Source organism: Sorex fumeus, unplaced genomic scaffold (genome assembly GCF_029834395.1).
Source record: "Sorex fumeus unplaced genomic scaffold, SorFum_2.1 ptg000044l, whole genome shotgun sequence".
In the NCBI taxonomy this organism is placed as follows: Eukaryota; Metazoa; Chordata; class Mammalia; order Eulipotyphla; family Soricidae; genus Sorex; species Sorex fumeus.
Genome location: NW_026606101.1, coordinates 56,666,522 through 56,688,896, shown reverse-complemented (window position 1 = coordinate 56,688,896; position 22,375 = coordinate 56,666,522). Strand labels below are relative to the sequence as shown.

Genomic DNA, 22,375 nt, shown 5'->3' with positions numbered 1-22,375 from the left:
ACTTAAAAACTCAGTATATCTTAGCTTTGTATGTTATCTTAAAACATAGGGCAAATGTGTATGTACCTATATGTGTGTGTATGGCACATGCATGTATGTTACAGGGAGGATTGAGAATGAAGGAGACTAAAGAGTATTATAGTAAAAAATTGATAGAAAAATTAAACTTTTGATTTATCTGAAAAATTGACTTAGTTGAGTACAACATCTAAAATAAATGTCCTTGGATTAACTTTTGTTTTATTAACATTACTATCTTGATTGATTAAATACATATAAACAAAGACTTATCTACAGCATTTTACACCCTGGTGTCTACTGCATACATTTTGGCAGTCTCTGTCCTACGGGTCATATAGGACTTGGCCATGGAAACAGCTGCAGTTGAATATGACTTTCTTCTGGAATAAGGATAGGTCCTCCCAGATTTGACATCTATTTGAAAGAGATAAATGTAGATATGTAAAAATAATTATAGCTCAATATCCATGAGAACATTTAAAGAATGACATTTAATATATATTTTCCCCAACAATAAATGAATATAAATATTCTAAGAAGATGTCTTCTTAGAACAATCATAGAAATGAAGGCAAGATATTAATTCTGAAGAATGTTTCTTTTTTTGACTCATAGTTTGACCGAGTAACTTCTTTTTTTATGATAAGTAGGAGAATCTCCTATGCAATTTGTAGTCATAAATCCAAAATTAATACATTTAATTTGGTATTTTACTTTTTTGGACACACCTAGTGGTGCTCAAGGCTTACTTCTGGTTCTGTACCAGGATCATTCCAAGAGGTCTTCGGGAACCATATGGAATGCTGGGATCAAACCCAGGTTCATATGGAATGCTGGGATCAAACCCAGGTTCAGCCATATATAAGGCAGGCAACCTGCCCACTGTACTATTGCTTTGATCCCTACATTCATTTTTTGACAACAAATATTTGGCTTACCTCTTAGTCTAAATTTCCATTTAATTCTAGGTATAAATTTGTGAGACTTGATAGAGTTAATTATGCATGATTATGAAACATAAAAATTATTATTATGCATTTAAATATAGAACACAACTATAGCTCCCCCCCCCAAAAAAAAACAAATACAACACTACCTGGGCAATAAGTTTCAAACATTGCAATCAGTTAGTTGTCTTATGTAATTAATTTTTAAAATAGTAACACATAGTTTAAATATGCACTAATATTAATGAGATGTGCTTCCATTTGGCTAAGAAGAGGTATACTACTGACAAGAAAGTGGGTGGGTCCCATTGTGTCTGACCTTTGAAGAAGTATAAGCAGCATGTGAGGAGACCTCCAGCCAAAAAGCAACCCAGAGATCCAGCCATTCCAAGCCAACAGGACCAGCCAAATTTATATTGGATGCCAAGAAATATGTTATGCAAAATCAGGGAAGAGCGTTCCACATAAACATCAACAGCATACCACACAGAACCAATGATTCCTGGGGCACCTGAAAGAAAGAGAAGATGCTGTAATAAGGCAGTTGTTTTCGCAATTTCAATCAAAGCTCGGCCTGCTATCCTAAATGGGTGGTGTATTTTGAAAGCATAATAATTATACTGTGGAATCACACACAAACAGAATCCTCAAAGTTTAGATACTTCTTTTTTGCTTTACAGCTTAAACTTCTTACAAAGTATATCTCTGCTTATATATAAAAAAAGGTACATACAAATAAATAGTTTAATACCCATACATTTGTGTACACCAGAAATGAAGGCTATGGTATTTATTTTCTTATTATTAAATGCTGTTTTAATGCTATAAAAGGGGAAAATTAAAAGAAAAAAGGAACAGAAATAATAAACTGTTGAAGACATATCCAGAGCACATGTTCATCCACACCAGTTTCTTTTTATTTCTGGTACGCATTGTTGAGTATGCGACAGTGTCACTGTTCTAACTTCCCAGACATGACGGATGCTTTGTCACCCACATAATCAGCAGCCACATGGAAACTGTTTCAGATGTCATTCATTTTAGTGTGTTGAGATTGAAAATAAATAATTGAGGGAAAAATGCCTTTGTTTCATAATAAATCCCTAATTATCACTCCCACACCATACAGAAATGTACAAAGACATTTTAATTCTTTTAAATAAAATTTAAACCCACAGAACAGTCTATGTGACAATTGAGTGACTTGAAGTCATTTCTCTAGGGTCCTTTGTTTTATAGGGATAGATTTAATGTCAAGTTTTTGATAAAAATAAAGGATTGTGAAGTTGTAAGGTAAATGACTCTGTTGCAGGAGAGATTGCTGGGGGTATGGTGCTTGCTTTGCGTGTTACCGACTCCATTTATGAAGTGAGAGTTTGAGTCACAACTGAGGTATTCAGGGCTTATTTTCAGTTCTTTGTTCAGGAATACTCCTGGCTGTGCTTGGGGAACCATTTGTAATGATGGTTCCCTGTAAAATTTATCTTCCAGAATAATCACAAAGGAATTTGTTTTTTTGCTTTTTTGGGGTTATACCTGGCGATGCACAAGGGTTACTCCTGGCTCTGCATTCAGGAATTACTCCGGGCGGTGCTCAGGGGAACATATGGGATGCTGGGAATTGAACCCAGGTCGGCCGCGTGCAAGGCAAATGCCCTACCCGCTGTGCTATCACTCAAGCCCCAGGAATTATTTTTAAAATTGAAAGTATTGTATGACTTTTTAAAAAGATAATAAATAGCTTGAAGACTTGAAAAACTTTGTTCTGGGATATTAACAATGGATTATTTACAAAATTCCAAAACTAAAGAAAGCTGGACCTGTGCATATGAACCCAATCTAGCAACAAATTTCATATGATTGTAAAATGAACTATTTCAGAACAGCACCTCAACTGCATACCTTACTGGAAGTTTCTTTGATCCCTGTCATTAGTTCAGACCAGTACCTGCTATTAGCAATGTAGTTCCAGCAACAAAGCAGATGCGGATTTTCATGTATGGTTCATCAGGGAGGAATTTCACACAGTTCAGGCCCAGGAGAAGAGTGATAAATCCAAACCCAGCTAAAACATCTGCAGTAATCATCAATGCCCGAGTTACCACCAATTTCACTGGAAGATCAGGAAATGCAATTATAACATACAGAAGAGGTAGACTTTAACCCACATTGTTGCACCAAAAACTAAAGAATCATTTATATTGACAGAGCTTGGGGGAAAAAACCCAGAATTTGTTGAAAATAGCACTATAACACTGTAGCATTGTTCGTCGATTTGCTCAAGCAGGCACCAGTAACATCTCCATTGTGAGACTTGTTGTTACTATTTTTGGCATGGGGAGCTTGCCCAGCCCCTGCCATACAGGCGGGATACTCTTGGTAGCTTGCCGGGCTCTCCAAGAGAAGGACAGAGGAATCAAACCTGGGTCGGTTGCGTGCAAGGCCCTACTGCTGTTGAAAATAAACACCCTTAATTTTTTATGGAATTGAAATCATAACTAGCACCGGAGTGATAGTACAGCAGGTAGGACAATTGGCTTGCATGCTGCTGATGAGGGTTCAATTCCAGCATCTCATACGGTCCCTGAGTACTGCCAGAGTAATTCCTAAGTGAAGAGCCGTGAGTACCCCCTAAGCATTGCCAGGGGTGGCTCAGGAATAACAATAAAATCATGACAAACTGGCACTATTATTAGCTTTAGAATTGATTATTATTTAGTCTTCTTGTTTCCTTGCCTGATAGATATACTGAGGTAATTAAATGAATATTTTTGTTTTGTCTCCTGGAATGAGACTTATTCACAATGTTATAGCTAAATACTGATTGGAAGAAGAGTAAGTGTGATGATAAATATCCAATAAATAGATGAGCCCTTCATTTGTTCAGTGTTTTATTTAAAAAAATGATTTGGTACAGGAAAGAATAATGAAAGAAACCATATTTCGTTTGCCAGACTGAGCCTGAGAGGTGCCATTAGCAGATTTTTAGAGCATGGAAGTTAAGCAGAAGATGGTTTCTGAAACTGGATCTTATTCCTTTTCAAGTTAAGTCACGCCCCTTCCTAACATCCCGTTCTACTTTGAGCAGTGAAGGTATAAGGTCCAGGGAAGTGAGGAGGAAACGAACAGAAGTGGAAAAGTAGTGTTGTTTCTGCAATGGAAGAATCTTTAACTAGAAAAAAAGCTTTTAAAATGTAAGTCACAGTTATGCTAAATTGAATTTATGGTAGTTTTGTGGTAAGTGGAGGATTAATTATCTAGTCAGGACCACCACCATTTTAGCTGACTAAAGAAGAGAGAAAAATTGCCTTTCTTAGATGACAGTAATTGTATTTTATTTTCATAGTGATATACTTGCATCTCAAATAATTCCCCCAATGGTAATGTTATTTATAAAACTTTAGTTAGGTTTCTTAAGAAAAAACAATTTATAATCAATCTAAGAGAGGAACAGCTGCATAAATCCAGCTTCTACTTTATAGGTGAAGTATAATATACAATCATTATTCATATAAGCTTTTATATTTGTTAGTTTTTAATATATCTAAATTTTATATCTTTCAAAACATATAAGCTCAAAGTTTACATTCATGTCAAACTTCATAGGGAGCTTTTCTTGCATGTAGATGATCCAGATTTGATCCCCAGCATCCCTCATAGTTCCCAGAGTACTGCCTGGAGTAATTACTGAGTGCAGAGCCAGGAGTAACTCCTGAACATCTCCAGGTGTGGCCCCCAAACAAAAAAACAATCAAACAAAAAAATAATAAGCCAAACTTAAGGCTCATTTTTTCCCTCAAAATTAAAAAAAGAGAAAATCTGTAGGTGACTAGATTGTGTTAGCATTTATATTTCAACGTTTTTCTTGATCCCCAAATGATATGCAAAAGTAGACTTTTCTACTCAGTACCCAGCTAAGGTATTACTATACTTTGATCTTATATACATTGTCCTTTGAAAACTGGCTTTTCAAATATAAATAATGTTTTTACGTATAGGTAGTTACACTAATGCTTGCAATTATGGCATCACCAGTCTAAGACCCCTTTTAAAGTCTAGGAGCCCTAGGGACATAGTGGCATTTGGATAGGGTCTTCTAAAATCTTTTTGGGAACTTTCTTTCAGATCTCCCTGACCCTAGTGCCACACATGGCATGACTCAGTTATATTGTGGAATTCTAGCATTCATATCAGTGGGGTTTACCAGTCTCAATGATTAGAACACTTTTAAAGCAGCAATTCTGTAAGTATGTAGCTCATGTCAGCCAGCCAGTACCTTCATTTTGGGGGAACACATAAAGATTTTGCAATTAGAGTAGTGTTAATATTTTGGTCAAAGAGGGATTCTAATAAAGAATTATGATAGAGTTTTATCTAGGTCTGTTTCCCTATGTTTCCAGTGACGTGAAATAGGTTATCTGATTGTAATTGCATGAAAGATCAAAAACTAGGGGGGCGGAGCAATAGTAGAGCAGGTAGGGCATTTGCCTTGGACGTGGCCAATGTGGGTTTAATCTCTGGCATCCCATATGGTCCTCCAAGCACCTCCAGGAGTAATTCCTGAGTGCAAAGCCAGGAGTAACCCCTGAGCATAGATGGGTGTGAACACCCCCCCAAAAAATACTAAAAAAAAATTTTACTTTTTTATGTCATATCCTAACATATAGATTGTGGAAAATTATTTTCTTAAAACACATTTCCATTTGTATTTTCTTTAAAGATTGATATTTTTTAAAAGAAAAATAATATATGCTTAGTACATTCCAATTAAGAAGTAAGCTTATATCAAAAGAAGGGTATAGATAGTTCACGTGTTAAGGCTTTTGTAACCTGCCACCCCCAGTTTGAATCTCAGCATCACATATGGTTCACTGAACACTGCAAGGGTCAGTCCTTAACACAAATCCAGACATAGCCCCTCAGTTTCTCTGGATGTGTTCTCCAATAAAATAAGCAGCATCAGAATAAAACTGAGGTAGTTTAAGCAAAAGTAAAAAACATGAAAATATAAATAGCAGAGACTTATGAATAATTTAATTTTATTCTTGAATAATTGTGCAGAATACTTAAAGTTTAAAGGCCTTACTATTTCTTCTAAGCTTAACCATAACTTGACATTTCTGGAATGGAAAATATTCACATGATTTTTCATTTTCATTAAATAAATCATACTATTTGTGTGTGTGTATGGAGATTAAGAATTTTTTTTAAGTGAAATAGGTCCTCATGAATTGTTTTCAAAATGTTGCAGGCACTCAATTACTAAAGAGCAGAGAAAGATATTTTATAGTAACCCTCCTTTGAATGACTAGTTCTTGGGCTGCAACAGCTGTTCAAGGGAAAAGTCACATTACAAGTGTTTACTTTCCATTTGTCTTCAGGCTTCTTGTGCTTTTATAACCTGTCATTTGTTTTGAAATGAGATAAAACAAATTTGCTTTAATAAAAATACTAGCATTTTATGGAATTATTTGATATACTAAAGTCATGGAACAAGTGCTCTCCACAACAACTGAGAGACTTAACTATGATATTTTAATTTATGGAAACTCTTTATTCATTGAAATATGAGCTTGGTAGTGCCTACTATAATTCAATACTATGATAAGGAGCAGGAAAGAACTGACTTTCCTATTCTTTCCAAAAAAGCATTACATAGCTGTTTCTTTTTTTATTCATTGACTATGTGTTTCTGTGTTTTTCTGTTTCTGTCTCTGCTCTTCAATCTCTAAATGTTTTTCTTAGAATGACATTCAAAAAAATATGATAAACTTTATACGTGACCTATTTTAGCTAAAAGATCTCTACGTAGTACTTTACATCTAACCTGTCAATCAGTTCTATCATAAAATTACAGTGACCTGAAGAATAAATTTTCTCTTAAGAAGCACTTGCTAGGAGACTATTGTGCATAGCATGTCATGCCAGGTCCCTTGGAGTATAGCAGACATAAATAAGATAGCATTTTTATTCACTAGGTGTTTCTAAATACATGAAAAGATATAAAATTTACTTCAGAAATGCTTAAGTTCAGGATCAGAGTAAATTTCTAAAGAAAACATTTAGAACTGGGAAGAATCTTACAAGATTACAAGATTACAGAAAACAGAAACACACAATGAACACCAAAGTTAAATTTTCTTTGGTACTTCCTTTCTGACAGACTTGGGGTACCTAAGGCATATGTACGTACAGGGGTGCTCTGCAAGTATAGAATCATACTCATCACAGGTGCGAATTCCGTCAAAAGCGTTTGTGACACACTCCCACCAGAGGCCTCGGCATTTTGTGCTCACCTAGATGTTGAAGAAGACACCGTGTAAAATAAACCATGCAGACACATTTCACTTTCCCTTTATCAAAGGAAGAAGTTGACCCTTGTAACTTAGACAACAAAGTCCAGTGGTTAAAAGCATGATAGGAATTTCAATTACAACAAACACAATGCATTTTTTGAACCTTTCTCCTTCAAGCAGTGAAAAATAAAGATTTTTGCTCATCAGGAAAGCAATTTGCTCCCAGACTTGTGGGTAGAGAAGGAAGAATATATCATGGCAAAAATTAAAGATAAAGCCAGAATTTAATTACACTCAAATGTCTAAGAGTGGTTCTATCATAGAGCCATAGAATAACACGAAGGCAATTAATTTCACTTCCTATCACTGACATTTACTCATGCAAAAGAAATCAATATAATAATAGACAGTAACTGTTGACTTCTTGTGTTTATTAATATGTACAATTAAGAATATATGATTAAAAATATCTTAAATTTTCTTCACTATGAGCACTGAGTCCAATGAAAAATGTGTGATATGTAACGTTCATAAATTTAAGATAATTACCAAGGAAAACTATGCACAAAGATACCAATAAATGAAATATAAAGGCTTCCCAGTTTCTTTCTTTATGCTATAATGACAGGAACAAATTTTTAAGCTATGTTATGGATTCTAATTAATGCAAATAATCATTAAATTTATATAGCCTGGTGACTATAAGTCACTTTTACTCAGAAATTATGTAAACATAATTGTAAGTGTTCACCTAGAGTTCAAAGGTACAAAATGAGGGTCTAAAGATACAGTGCAGGGGTTAAGACACTAGACTTGCAAGGTTAGCTAGCCTCGCAGCCCCCGCATATACAGAACTAGGAATGAGCCCTGAGCACCTCCAAGTAATGCCCCTCAAATAAGCAGATCAACCAACCAACAAAGTGCCTGAATTTCTTATATATATATATATTTCTTATATATATATGAATTTCTTATATATATATGAATTTCTTATATATATATGTACATATATATAATATGATAAACTTTCTATGTGAGCTGTTTTAGCTAAAAGCTAAAGCTAAAAGCTGTTTTATATATATATATACATATATATACACGTATGTGTGTGTGTGTGTGTGTGTAGTGTAAGCTACAAGTCACAATAGTTTTCCTAGGATAGTGTGTCAAAAGAAAATAGTTTCAAGTATTCTTAGTAGAGTTCATGCATATGAAACAGAACTAATATGTTTCTTCTAATTCAATTACAGATTCACATTACCTAGGAAATCTGGTAATAGTTTAATAGTAAGATTAACAAAGACTTATCTTGGAAAATGAAAACTTTCATTTTATCTTGAAGAATAAATGACAAAGGAAGGAATGAAAACAAATGCTAAAACAAGAGAATTGTAATTGGTACAGAGAAGGAAAGGAGGAACATAAACATTTCATTTGAAAAAAAAATCACATTTAGTTCTACATGCTCTCTGCCCTACATATTGTGCTTTGAAGCTTTATTGTGCAGTAAGACTACTGCTTACTTCTCTTCTATATTCCTAATGTGCTATTTCTATTGTAACTTTATGTGTCAAATACTTATAATTAGAAATAATTCAGGATTGAGTCTAGACTCTAAGGCAGTTGTTGTTTAAACATGTTCTTGTTTAAGCATGTTATTGCTTCATCTATTTATTAAATGACCTATAAGATACCATTATTATAATACAGTTCCACTTATAAAGAAATAACGGCCTAGGAAATCAAGTATTTGCTTTCTCGCTCATTTGTTGAGGGGTATTGATCATATCCAATTGTTCTCGGACCATATCTCTGTTTCTGAGGTCAGAAATCATCCCCAGTGGTTCTCAGGGATCATATATGTTGTCAATGGACAGCCCTATGTTAGCCACATGCAAAAGCAGTGAGCGCCTTATCCACTGTGCTTCCCAGCCTTGGGAAATAGAGTGTTAAAACCCTAAAAGATATGTTAATACCTGGAGTAAAATGGACATGACATTGTCGATTGTGTGCATGTTCTTAACCATTTTAGCAAACTTGAAATTCATTTTTAGAAATTTCAAATCAGCTAGAAGCTGAAGCAACTCAGAAATAGAAAACTGGAGAGCAATTTTAAAAATGAAGCAGTAAGGCCTAACTTGAATCTCATCCCATGGCCATTATTCTACAAAACTTCAGATTACTTTCCTGCTCCTGAGGTTAAATCTGGAAGAAATAACAAATACAATGTTACTTTTTAAAATAAACATACAGTTTTTAAAAATCTGGAAGAAATTTTCTGCAATGTGTAAAACATGATCTAACCTAACGAAGCACAGAAGCTATAACTGAATGAATAAAATCTATTTTGTGTGATTTGATGCATAAATTTTTGCTTGTCTTACTTTGCCATGGGTTAAACCCAGGGAATTATACACTTTAAAAAAATTAATCATTGTGAGATAGTCCATTGCAAAGCTGATCATGTTTAGGTTTCAGTCAGACAGTGTTCCAACACCCATCACTCCATCACTCTGTCAGTGTACATTTCTTGGCACCAATGTCCCCAGTTTCCCTCCCACCACCCTCCTATTCCCTCCTCCCCAGCTTCTCTCTCTCTCTCCCTCTCTCTCTCTCTCTTTCTCTCTCGCTCTCTGTCTCTCTCTCTGTCTCTCTCTGTCTCTCTCTGTCTCTGTCTCTCTGTCTCTGTCTCTGTCTCTGTCTCTGTCTCTGTCTCTCTCTCTCTCTCTCTCTCTCTCTCTCTCTCTCTCTCTCTCTCTCTCTCTCCCCCTGTCTCCTTTTGGGCATCGTGGTCAGCAATAAAGGTATGAATGTTATCATGTCTATCCTTTACCTACTTTCAATACTCAGTTCTTATCCAGCGTGGTGAGTTCCAACTATTATTGTCATATTGATCTCTTCTCTGTTTTACCTACCCTTTGCCCTCCACATACTTGTGGTGGATTCCAGTCCTCCTGGCCCCTATTTTCCTTGGCCTTGGATATTAGTCTCATACTATATTTTTATATACCACAAATGAATGCAGGGCATATACTCTAAAGCCCTGAACTCTACCACTTAGTCACATCTCTAGCTCTGATACAATTTATCTTTTTATGGGAGGAAATGTACTCACTATTCATGGCTCTGTACTAAGAAGTGACACCTAATGATGCTTGAGGTGTGATACCAAGAATCAAATCCAGATTAGTTTCATGCAAAGCAAGCATCACACAACAATTTATAATTAAATATGCAGGCATACATATACATATATATGTATATATATATGCATGAGATGTAACTTACAGCTGGGAAACCATAGACTTGAATATGAACTAAACTCCTATTAGCTGTGTCATATTCTTGGGCAAGGTATTGACTTTTTTGAACTTCAATATCCGTATCTACATAGGTAGTCATGGTAGAATGGCTATAAGTATTAAAAATTTCAAGCACATACGTCATATAAATATACTGTAGATCACTTGATTAGTAAAAAGTATTGGCCAATGCACTTGAACATTAAATTAACCATTACATTAATCTGAATAGTGGTTATGTCTATCTTTGCTTCTCTTTGCTAGAAAATGGAAAAAGAGAAATAGAACAGGTTGAATGCTATCCTCCTCCACAAAGGATACTTCCATACCCTAAACTCCAGAACCTCTGGGTGTTTTCTTATTTTGGAAAAAAATGCCTTTGTGGATGCAAAAAGTTAAGGAAGAGGCAAAACCAGATTATTCACTAGAGACTGAAGAATGAAACCTGCCAACTCCTTGATTTCAACTTGATGACTTCTAAAACTGCAGAATATCATATTTTCCTTGTTTTAGATCGTCACATTGTGATTACTTCATTATGGCAAATCCAGGAAACAAATACTGTGGAGACAGTTTGTACTATTGAACAGTTACCATAACAGAAAGCGGCTTTCTCATAACCCCCTGCCCTTCAGTCTTCCAATTAACAGGAACACACTGAATCCAGTTTACTCCAACTTGATCTAGGTTACGTGGATTGAAGTCACTGCTCTAAAACCAGGCAGTAACTGTCCATAATTCTCTGCTATCTAATTCAGTCACTAAGCCAACAGAAAACCTACTCTTGTACTAATGAGGTTATTCAGAAAACGCCCTAAGAAATCTATGTGAGAATACTAAATTTACACTAAAAAGAGCATTCATTTATTGCCAAAATAACCCAGTAGTGGTGTCATTTTCAAGGCTATTGATCATTTACCTGCAATGACCATATTTAGAAAAGCAATGAGCTCATTAGAGGAAACAAGGAATCCAATTTCATTAGGTATTAATGCTCAGGGGCACATTATTAGATTGCTTGATATTCACACTCAGTTAAGGTGCGTGAGAATACTGGCTGTAATTAACTAAACTTTGGTGTTAATATAGCACTTACTGGAGACACCCTTAAAGGTGCCTTTGTGCACAAAGTACAAGGTTAAAAGACTGTTATTTATCATGTTTAAGATTTCTTGCTAATCATGTATAGCCTTCACTTACCTATCCCTCTCTTGCACTGTACATAATTCTCTGCTATCTAATTCAGTGTTTGTTAAGACTCTCAAAAGGCAAGCAAATCTAAGTTCTTGCAATGTTTTCGAAGGGTGGGGTTTGGGGGCATATCTTGCAATGCTGAGGGCTTACTCCTGGCTTTCTGCTCAGGGGCCACTTCTTGGCAGTACCAGGGATCAAACTTGGGTCAGTTATGTGCAAGGGAAGCATTTTTTTTATTAAGTAGTTTTATTTTATTTTTTAAAAAATTTTATTAGTGAAACACCGTGAGGCACAGTTGTAGACTTACAATTTTTTTGTGCTTGGGTTTCAGTTATACAATAATCAAGTACCCATCCCTCCACCAGTGCCCATCCTCTACCACCACGGGTCCCAGTATCCCTCCCACCCCCCCTGTACTATCTCTCCAAGTCCCAACTTCTCAAAATTTATTTTTATTTGTTTTGGTTTGGCAGCCACTCTCAGCAGTGCTCAGAGTTTACTCCTGGCTCTTTTCTCCTTCATTACTCCTGGTGGTTCTCAGAGAGCCATATGGAGTGTCAAGGATCAAATCTGAGTTGGCCACATGCAAGGCAAGTGCCCTACCCCTCTGTACTATAGATGTTGTCCCCAGCCAGGTTCTCAGACTTCTTTTAAAAGACATGTTCTCAAGAAGTGAACTGATACTTAAAGGATGTTTCAACATTTTAAGTGGCAAGAAACTCAAACATTCACTAATAATTATTTCATCGAACTGTCCATAATAGAGGAATCTAAATTTAAGCTTTTCACTAGAGTAGTATGTGACTCATGGAGTAACAAAAAAATGTGAAAATATTGCTATCAGAATTTGACTCTCATTCAAATTAATATCCCCTAATAATCAAGTAAGGGAGGACTACTTTCTCAATACACAGCTTATTCGAAGTTGGATAATAAAAATACAACACATATGAGACCAATGTATATCTGAATATTAATTGATTGTCCATAGTTAAACATAGAGCTTTCACTGAAATAATGCACAAGAGTTCAGTGCTTTCATTTAGGTAAAGCTTATACTCACAAGTACCTCACATTTCTTACCATTCTCTTGGAAAAAATTACTGGGTTCTGAAAGACAGTTGCTGCTCTCTTGCCATACAATAATAAACACAATTACCTTTGCTCTAAACTTATTGAATTTCTACTTATCATTGAATTCCAACTTCACAATGTCTCTTCTTTAAGATTTAGTCCTTCCACTGATACTGTCATTTCATGATCTCCCGTACTGCCTTGTCCATATTTGTTTAATATTTATAATGTTATGTACATATATATACTTCCATTATCCAGCTTTGTCTCTTTTCTGTCTTCCAATTTATCCTCACTGAATATCCATCAAGTATTAACCAACAGGAATTACTGTGACTAGGGGAACAGCAATGAGCAAGATAGGACAGGCATATGGAACTTACAAACCCTGTTTCTCAGTACATAGTAGATGCCAATTGCATAACCGTTAAGGATAAATAAGTGTCAATTTTTCTAATCCACATAAATTAACTTTCATTTGAACCTAGAAATATAAGAAATGAAAATTGATATATTATACACACAACTGATACTTAAAGGGTGCTTCTGACTGAAGAGAATGACTAAATCTAGAAGTGAAAAAAAAAAACTAATTAGTGTGAGCCTAAAGTCTCTTTACTTAACTGTCTCTTTAAATGAACTCAGTAGTAGAGAGGATCAAGGAGGATGCTACAGTGAAAACATTTTATGCAACCAAAATGGTAACTCTCTGTTATCTTTGTTAGGTTTATTGTGAAAAAATTTTTCTTTAATCCTAGGATTTTTCATTCTGAGCCCTTTAGTAGCCTCCTTCCTAGGCACCCCTGTCCTAGACTGTGTCTAGTTCTTCTTTGGTATCATCCCCATGTCTGTAAAATATTTTAAAGCAGTAACATATAATTTTGCTTCCATTGTCTTATTTACTATAGGGTTGAGTGTGTTTAGCTTGACTTCACATATATACATACACATTTATTATATATATATTAGAGATGAAGAGAGAGAATTATAGACAAAATATTTCAACTGTCATTTAATTCTTCTTCCTAAACAGGAACAAAATATTTACACAGAGTTTACTTATAAATAGTTACGATTAGTTGAAAACTATCAATGAGATTGTTCTTTTTAATGTGCATTAGGTTCTAAGTGCATATGCCCTCGGATTTATATATGACTATATGTGAATATAATATATATAAAGGAGTATGAATAACCAAAATAAAGATGAAATAAGTTTTATTAGATTTCAATTATATTTTGGGGCTGGGGCTATAGCACAGCGGTAGGGCGTTTGCCTTGCACGCAGCCAACATGGCCGACCCGAGTTCGATTCCTCCGCCCCTCTCGGAGAGCCCGGCAAGCTACCGAGAGTATCTCGTCCGCATGGCAGAGTCTGGCAAGCTCCCCATGATGTATTCGATATGCCAGACACAGTAACAACAAAGTCTCCAATGGAGACGTTACTGGGCCCGCTCAAGCAAATCGATAAACAACAGGAGGACCGTGACCGTGATCAATTATATTTTATTATATTTCAAACCACATTATATTTCAAACCATCTTCCATGATATTATAATTTATAGTTTTCATTTTAAAGTAGTAAAGAAAACACCACTTTATTATCCTGTGCTGGAATACTTAAACACTGAAGATTTAATTTACTTATTTCAACTAAGAAATAATTAGCTAAATTACAAAGATGCAAAACTGTTATTGATTGCATATTACATAATGACTTACTATTAAAACCTGATACATTTTCAATTTATGATAAAATGTATATTTTACTAATATGAATTTTTAATATTTTATTTTAATTCTTACTATCTCAGAGTCTAAAATAACTCAATAGGCATTTATAAGAGTTTTTTTAAAAAATAAAATGAATATAATAGACAGTGCCTTTCATTTCATTTCTTCTCAGGTACCATGAACTTATTTGCTAAAATGGATTTTGTTTAATTCTGCCCACTCACTTTGTGGGGTTCTAGCTAATTTTGAAAGTGTCAAGAGTTGGATATTTCCATCATAATAATAAAATATAAACGTTGCCACCTCATGGTTACATTACCTTACATACCTGTCTTACTATAATATGCATTTCAATTCTAACCTTTAAATTTTAATTTGCTTAAGTCATATTTAATCATGTTAGAATGATTTCCTTATGAAAGTATGGCATCACAATTTCACAAAGGATTACTTGCCCATGACAGAGATCATACTTTATGTTGAGTGAATGATTATATAATATTAATTTACCTTTTGCCCTGCTTTACCTCTTTTTAAGACAATGGAGAGAAAAGCTGTATTCTTTAGATAAAGATACACCTTTCATTGATATTATTATATGGCCTAGGTAATTACATCTTTATTCCATTTATTAAGAAAAGCAAATCCATATCTTTTAAAACAATTTAAATGTAGCAAGAGATCTTGCCTAAAACAAAATATAGTGGTCTCTTTATTTATCTGGGGCTCAAGGTCAGCTATCATTTCACACTACATTTCATTCATTTATTCAGAATTTTAATAAATTGCCAAGCATTTTAAGAGAAGTTCTATGAATTCATGTTTAAAAAATGTATCATGAATTTATATTATATGGAAGCCAGTACTCAGTGCAAAGGATCTTGAAACAAATGAGATAACTTTTGCAGTGTTGAATGTCTGTTGAGGAGTTTGAAATCACTTTAAAGAAGACACAGATAATCAAAATGTATGCTAGGATATAAATTATCAGAGTACATGCTAGTTAGAAAGAAATCTAAAAGAAGCTGACTAATGGAATAAAATTAATCTAAGTGAGGAAAAATTTATTTAAGGTAAAAAATGTATTTTTTGGTGAAGCACAACTTGGAGTATTTAGGACTTACTCTAGGCTCAGTGCTCAAGCATCACTCCTGGCAGTACTTGGGGGATCACATAAGGTGCTGAGGAATGAATTGGGATTGGTCACTTGCAAGTCAATTGTGTATCTCCTGTACTACCTCTCCACCCCAGTATTGCAATTTTAATCATGAAAATTCTTAGTATATGGAAGTTTTTTAGTAAATGGTTCTAAAAGGATGAACTGAAATGGAATAATCTTATAAAAATACTTTTCCTTTTGATAATTGAAGCTATTAGCTTGGAGAAAAATTTACCTTCCTGTATCAAAATGTATAATTAAGATTTAGCTAAGACATTAGTAATTTGTAATTACTAACATATTTTAAAATGTTTTAATAGAGAACAAAATATTTTTGTCTCTTTGGGTCACACCCGGAGATGCTCAGGGGTTACTCCCAGCTCTGCAATCAGGAATTACTCCTGGCAGTACTCAGGGGACCATAAGAAATTCTGGAATTTGAACCCGGTTGGCCACCTGTAAGGCAAACACCCTACCCACTGCACTAGGCCCTGAGAACATACTTTTTATCTGTATTGTTTGCTACATGATCTCTGTTAGACAAAAAATTAAGAGTCATAACTATAAACACTTGTAAACCACAGCTGAGAGAAGACAATTTCTCCAAGAAAATTCATAGCAAAAATAGAAACAAAAATCTCTTCTCTCCTTTCAGTGAATTTAATACAAAGTGTCATCTTTTAAACAAAAGCAAAGCTGTAACATGTGAATATGCAATAATATAGCTAATTTTATTGACTGATTTGTATTTTCCTTGTGCTGTGATAAACAATTTAGACAAAAAGCTCCCTTAATGCTTACAAGATCCTTATTATGCACATATCATTATTATTTTTCCCCTACAGAAAAGAAATGTGGTTTACAGCGGTTTGAACAGTCTTTCATACAGCTACCACTTGTTAAGGTAGAATTACAGCTTGGCCCCTTTATCATATCACGTCTAACCTACAATGTTCCTCATTAGAGGGTTACATGCCTTAAGGTGTTGGGTGATAATCTATGTGGTAGAAAATAGGGACATTGATACTTCATAATTTGTAGAGAGAAATTCTTCCTCCATTGAAGTTACAGATTATGACTCCACTATAGCACAGTGGGTAGGGCGTCTGCCTTGCACGCAGCCAACATGGCCGACCCGAGTTCGATTCCTCTGCCCCTCTCCTCCGCCCCTCTCGGAGAGCCCGGCAAGCTACCGAGAGTATTCGATATGCCAGACACAGTAACAACAAAGTCTCCAATGGAGACGTTACTGGGCCCGCTCGAGCAAATTGATGATCAACGGGAGGGCCTTTACTTACTTACTTTACTTTTATTCTTTCAAGTGTCCCAAACCAGTAAAGTGGGTTTCTAGTTGGACTTTTTTCTCTTTCTCTTTCTTTTGCCACATACAATTGGCTCTCAGTCCAATCAATTGGAAGTTTTTCAAATTTTCACCTGTAATCACATGTGTCTTTATGTTTACTGTCATTTTGTTCATACCTTTGCTCCCCCCTCCACCAATTTTATAGAAAATAACTCCTAATTGTTTTTCTAACGTTACCCACTCCAACCATTTTCCACACTTGACCAAAATTGTTGATTTTTCATGGTCACGGTCACAGTCACGGTCCTCCCGTTGTTCATCGATTTGCTCGAGCGGGCCCAGTAACGTCTCCATCATGAGACTTGTTACTGTGTTTGGCATATTGAATACATCACGGATAGCTTGCCAGGCTCTGCCATGCGGGCGTATAAAGAATTTAATTGCATGGTGAAACGTTTGTATCTGGTATAAGATTTTATTTTATATGGTGTTCAAAGTTTTTTTGTATTCTCCACGCAACACTGGAAGCGATTGTGTTACTCACAAAGTTCTCATGTTGAATCTCTGTGTATGCTTGAAGTACTCTCATCTTCCGATGGCCTAATATCTCTCTCAAGCCCTTCTTTAAACATTTCATCTTCAGGGTAATGTTCACTAATTATTCAAGATGCTGTGAACTGGCCACTTGGGATAAGTTTTTTACCATAGTGAGCAACTATCATATCATACTATAATGATTATTTTACTTTTTTATCTCCCTTCCCCACTTACACGGGTAAAAAGAAAGATTTTTTTAACACCTTTGTGCCCACCACAATAGAAAGAAGATGTTACGTATATTTGTGGAATCAAAGATGATTAAAAAAAAAGAAGTACAGGAGTAGAGATGAAATAGAAAGGAGGGGAAGAGGAAAGGAGAACATAAGGAACATCAAAAGGGAGGAAAGGAAAGTAAGGGGAGGAGGAAAGGGAAAAAAAGATGAAGGAACACGAAGAAGGAATCAGAGTGGAAGATGTGAAGAAAATATTTGAAGTTACAGACAAATGGAGAATATTCACACTAGATTTGGAGTAGAAATTCCTTGAGAAGTTTTAGACACCATCAGTCCTTCACCAAGTGGCCATCTCTCTGGGACTGCAGACTGTCACCCGAAATGTCTGTACACATAGTCACAGTGTGGAAGAATGCAAAAAATAGCAAGACCTTAAAATAACCCAACTCAACTTCATTTCATGATTGAGGAAATGATGCTAAATATATGAGATATGACTTGCTCAAAATAGCAGTTAAGATGTGAACACAGGCTGGAATTATCTCTAAACCAGCATCTCTTCATCACATCAGTCTTCCCAGAGACACAATTGAATCCTTGATGATTCAGGCAGGATGTGGATGGCAGTTTAGGGTCCAAGGTTCCTGAGTTGGAACTGTTGGAACACAGTGCACTTCAATCGTGTTTGCGTTTTCCTAACAATTTTGCTTAATTCAACAACTCTCGTACTTGTAAAGCATGTGTAAAAATGTCAACATTTTATTTGTGTTAAGATAAAAGAATATTGAACTCTATTTTTGGTTTTTGAGTTCCCAGTTACTCAACTGAATCTTCTCACACATCCTGTCCTGCTACCTTTGTTCAAATTGTTCTTTGTGCTTTTCATTCTCAAATATGAAATGACCTATACTTTTTTTTCAAAATTCCTTGTGATCTTTCTTCCTCACTAAATGTGAGGAACTAAATTTCTTCCTCTCCTGAAAGACAAAATCCATTCTTACTCGTTTGCTTTATGTCTCTTGAGCAATACCAGGTGATACTTGGGAGTTCCAGTTCTGCACTCAGAAATTACTCATGTTGGTTCTCAGAGAACCATATGGGATGCTGGAGATTGAACCTAGGTCAGTTTTGTGCAAGGCAAGTGCCCTACTACTTGCTATCTCTCTGACCCTCTTTTTGCTTTAGTAGGCAGGATTTTTACTACACACACACACACACACACACACACACACACACACACATATTATCTGTAGTGATTTTTTAAAATGAGAGTTGAGTTAAATAATATTGCCAGATCTGTTGCCTATATATTATAAAAGACTAACTATGAGGTCTGAGATAAGAGCTTTCCTTGCATATGACTGACTCCATTTTAATCTTTGACATAGCATATGGTCCCCTAGGCACTGCCAGGAATGATCCCTGACCATAAAACTTGGACTAAGAACTGAGCACCTTAAGGTATGGCCCCAAACTCTCCACAAACACAATCTCTCCAATTTTCACAAGACTACCAAAGCAATATTTTCAAAATACTTAAATTTGTTTCAATTTCCCATAGCCATGCTAAAACAAAAGACTTATGGTATCCCACCCTAACCGAATTGTATAAAATGAGCCGTGAACATGGAGCAAAGGTGAAAACTAAGAAAAGAATAAAAAAGTGCAAACTATAGTTGAGTCAGTTTCTTAGAACTTTCATATTTGTGACTAATAATAAAGCTTTATTTGTTGGCTAGGTGAAGGGGAAATCATTATAAAAGATCCTTGCCTCTTAAAATTATTGACACATTATTAGATTGCTTAAAAGAGAAGGGGGCCTTTTTTGTTACAGAGTTGCTTTTAGTAATATGAATGCTTCTTGGGAAAATATATAATAAGATCTGACAAGTATGAATTAAGAAAGAAGTTTATATATACTAACTCTTGTCCTAGATTAACAAGAATTCCCTTAAGGTGAACAACTGAACTTTTTATTCTGTTCATTTTAACTAGAAGTGTTCTTGTGCATAGCAGATGGTAAATTGGATGAATATAGTGAAATACAAGCAAGAAAATACTTTAAATGTCAGGACACCCAATTTCTCTTAGTAAGGTTTCACCTTGATTAAATACAGCTAGCAATTAATTATATCAGCTTACCAGAAAGATTTTCAAATTGTTTTAGAAAATATCTCAACAATGTATATTAGTGATATTTTGCATATTCTGAAAAATCTTAAGTTTAATCAAGTTCAAAACATTTTAGAATTACTCACTTGTGGCAACCCAGATTTTGGCAAGCTAATGAGAGCAGAATAATTTTATCAGCACTTTTCCATGAACACTATTCAAGGGACTTTAAAAAAAAAGTCATTACTTATATACAGGGTCAAATAAAACGTATCATTGGACTCATGAACAGCTAATATCTTTTATACCAGTTCAAGTCTGTAATGATTTTCAGAAATATAATTTTCTTGCACTAAAGAAATATGTATAACTTGATTGATTTTGAGAGACCATTTTGAGAGGGAAATTAAAAGCAAGAAAAAATAGGCAGCAAAAATGATACATTGCACAAAAAAGTTATTTCCTTACACTCTTAACTCCAATTTAAAATTATAAAATAAAATTGGGAGAAAATTATATAGAGCTGCTCTTGCGCATCGTCCCTAAACTCCATAAGGTGATATTATAGCATATAGGGGTAAATTGATCCCTTCGGAATACATGCAAGAGGGCATGTTGGGTAAGCATGTCTTCTTTATTTGAGTTCCTCATATGTTGCTTCCTTTCTTACCTACATTTTCTGTAACGTTGCTAATAAATAGTAAGTAGTCGTGTTGAAAGATTTGATTTTACTGTCTTGCCTCTCTTAGCTAAATGCAGGCACAAAATCCATTTTTAATTTTCAAAACCACTTTTCTCAGTTTCTCCACTGAGAACAAAAATGCTCAAGTTCAGCAACTCATACTTCTCTTGCTCAGTAGTCAGTTTTTAACAACAACTCCTCGTTTTCTACAAAACTAAGTTTACCATGACAGGAAGACAGCAGTAGCTGGGGCGGGTGGGAGGTTTGGGGGTGTCCCCGAGACACTGATACAGGGAAGTAGTCGACACTGGTAGAGTATGGAGTTGGAACATTTGCATGCATGAAACTTTATTATTAATAGTATTGGAAATCCTGGTGATTAAAACATTTTTTAAGTAAAGATATTTCTTAAACCCTTCTCTCTCTCTCTCTCTCTCTCTCTCTCTCTCTCTCTCTCACACACTCTCACTCTCTCTGTCCTCCTCCCTTCTCTCTCTCTCACACACACACATACACATATACATACACACACTTTGGAACACAATTAAATACCTTATTTTCCCTTGGAATGTCTTCTCCCAATTTGAAATGCCTTAAAACAGCATTTCTATTGCATATTATTAAGTAGAAATGTTTTATATGCCATGGGTCTGATTATTCAATGTCATAAATTATTATCACTTCTAACATAGTGTACATACTACTATGAAAGTTGGTATTAAGATTAGCAAATAGTTTTGGAGAAAAAAATGTTTCTATAACATTTTTCAATTTGATATATGCAGTATAGGAAAAAGTGAATGAATGACGGGCTTAATGGTAGAAATTACACAATTACTCTTGTACAATTACATCCTTTATAAGAAAAGAAAACTTATACAGGTACTTCATCTGTAAAATGGGCTAGCACTATATCCTCCTAAATTTACTGTATTAAATGAGCAAAAAGTACAAGGACTATTTATGTCATACGTAAGGAATCAGCTACTGTTACCATCATTAGTAATAATCAACACAGTAGGCAGAGCTTAGGAAATTTGCATGGACTTGAGTAAAAATAAATAATAATTAATAATAATAATAACGTTGGTGACTTCCTACCTCCAGAGAATCATCAGCATTCTCCATCCAACAGTCTGTCCAGGTGGCTACAACCAAAAATCCAGTCGAGCAAAGGGCGAAGAAACAGGCAACATATTGGAGAAGATCCCTCATCCCTGAGGAGGACGTGGTGGGCAGTTGCCAGTTGTGGGTCCCCTCAGGTAACGTGAATGCGGTCAGCCGTCTGTGCTTCTGGTACCTGAGGATGTGAAAACACGGCACTGTTACTCCCCATCCCACGGCTGGTGTCTTAGGTTATGGTTAAGAGTAATGCAAAAAAGGCTAGAACGCACAGAGGGGTCCTGGAGGACATGATCCAAAGCAACCGATTTCCAATCAGAAGCGAAGGCAGTGAAAGAACTGAACATGCTTAGGCTGGGGAAGAAAAGGAGCTAGGGAACTTTTTTTTTTTTTTTTGCCTAGACTGGAAGTTAATGAGAGATGATGGTCTCTGAGAGGTGCGCCCCAGCCAACGTGGAGAGGAGGAAGAAGGGTCACACCCCATGCTGACGCCTGTAAACTGATCTTGCTCAGGCCCTCCAGGGAAAAGTGAGCTATTTCACTCCCGCACACCACACACCCCTACTGAAGTGGCTGCACGGTTGGTTGAACGCTATTTTATGATTAGGACTATTTTAATATTCGTGGACTACCTTAGACAGACAGGTCACTGGTG

The 22,375-nt window shown here is 35.5% G+C and overlaps 1 protein-coding gene across 1 annotated transcript; it reads right to left on the bottom strand.

Annotated features, from left to right (window-relative positions):
• Positions 1 to 301: 301 nt before the first annotated feature.
• Positions 302 to 21,813, bottom strand: CLDN16 (claudin 16). Its single transcript, XM_056121624.1, has 5 exons — positions 21,700 to 21,813; positions 7,162 to 7,264; positions 2,917 to 3,081; positions 1,288 to 1,479; positions 302 to 435 (listed from the first exon to the last, which is right to left on the bottom strand). Exons 1-5 carry the CDS (start codon positions 21,811 to 21,813, stop codon positions 302 to 304), a joined length of 708 nt encoding a protein of 235 aa, XP_055977599.1.
• Between the last annotated feature and the right edge of the window lie 562 nt (positions 21,814 to 22,375).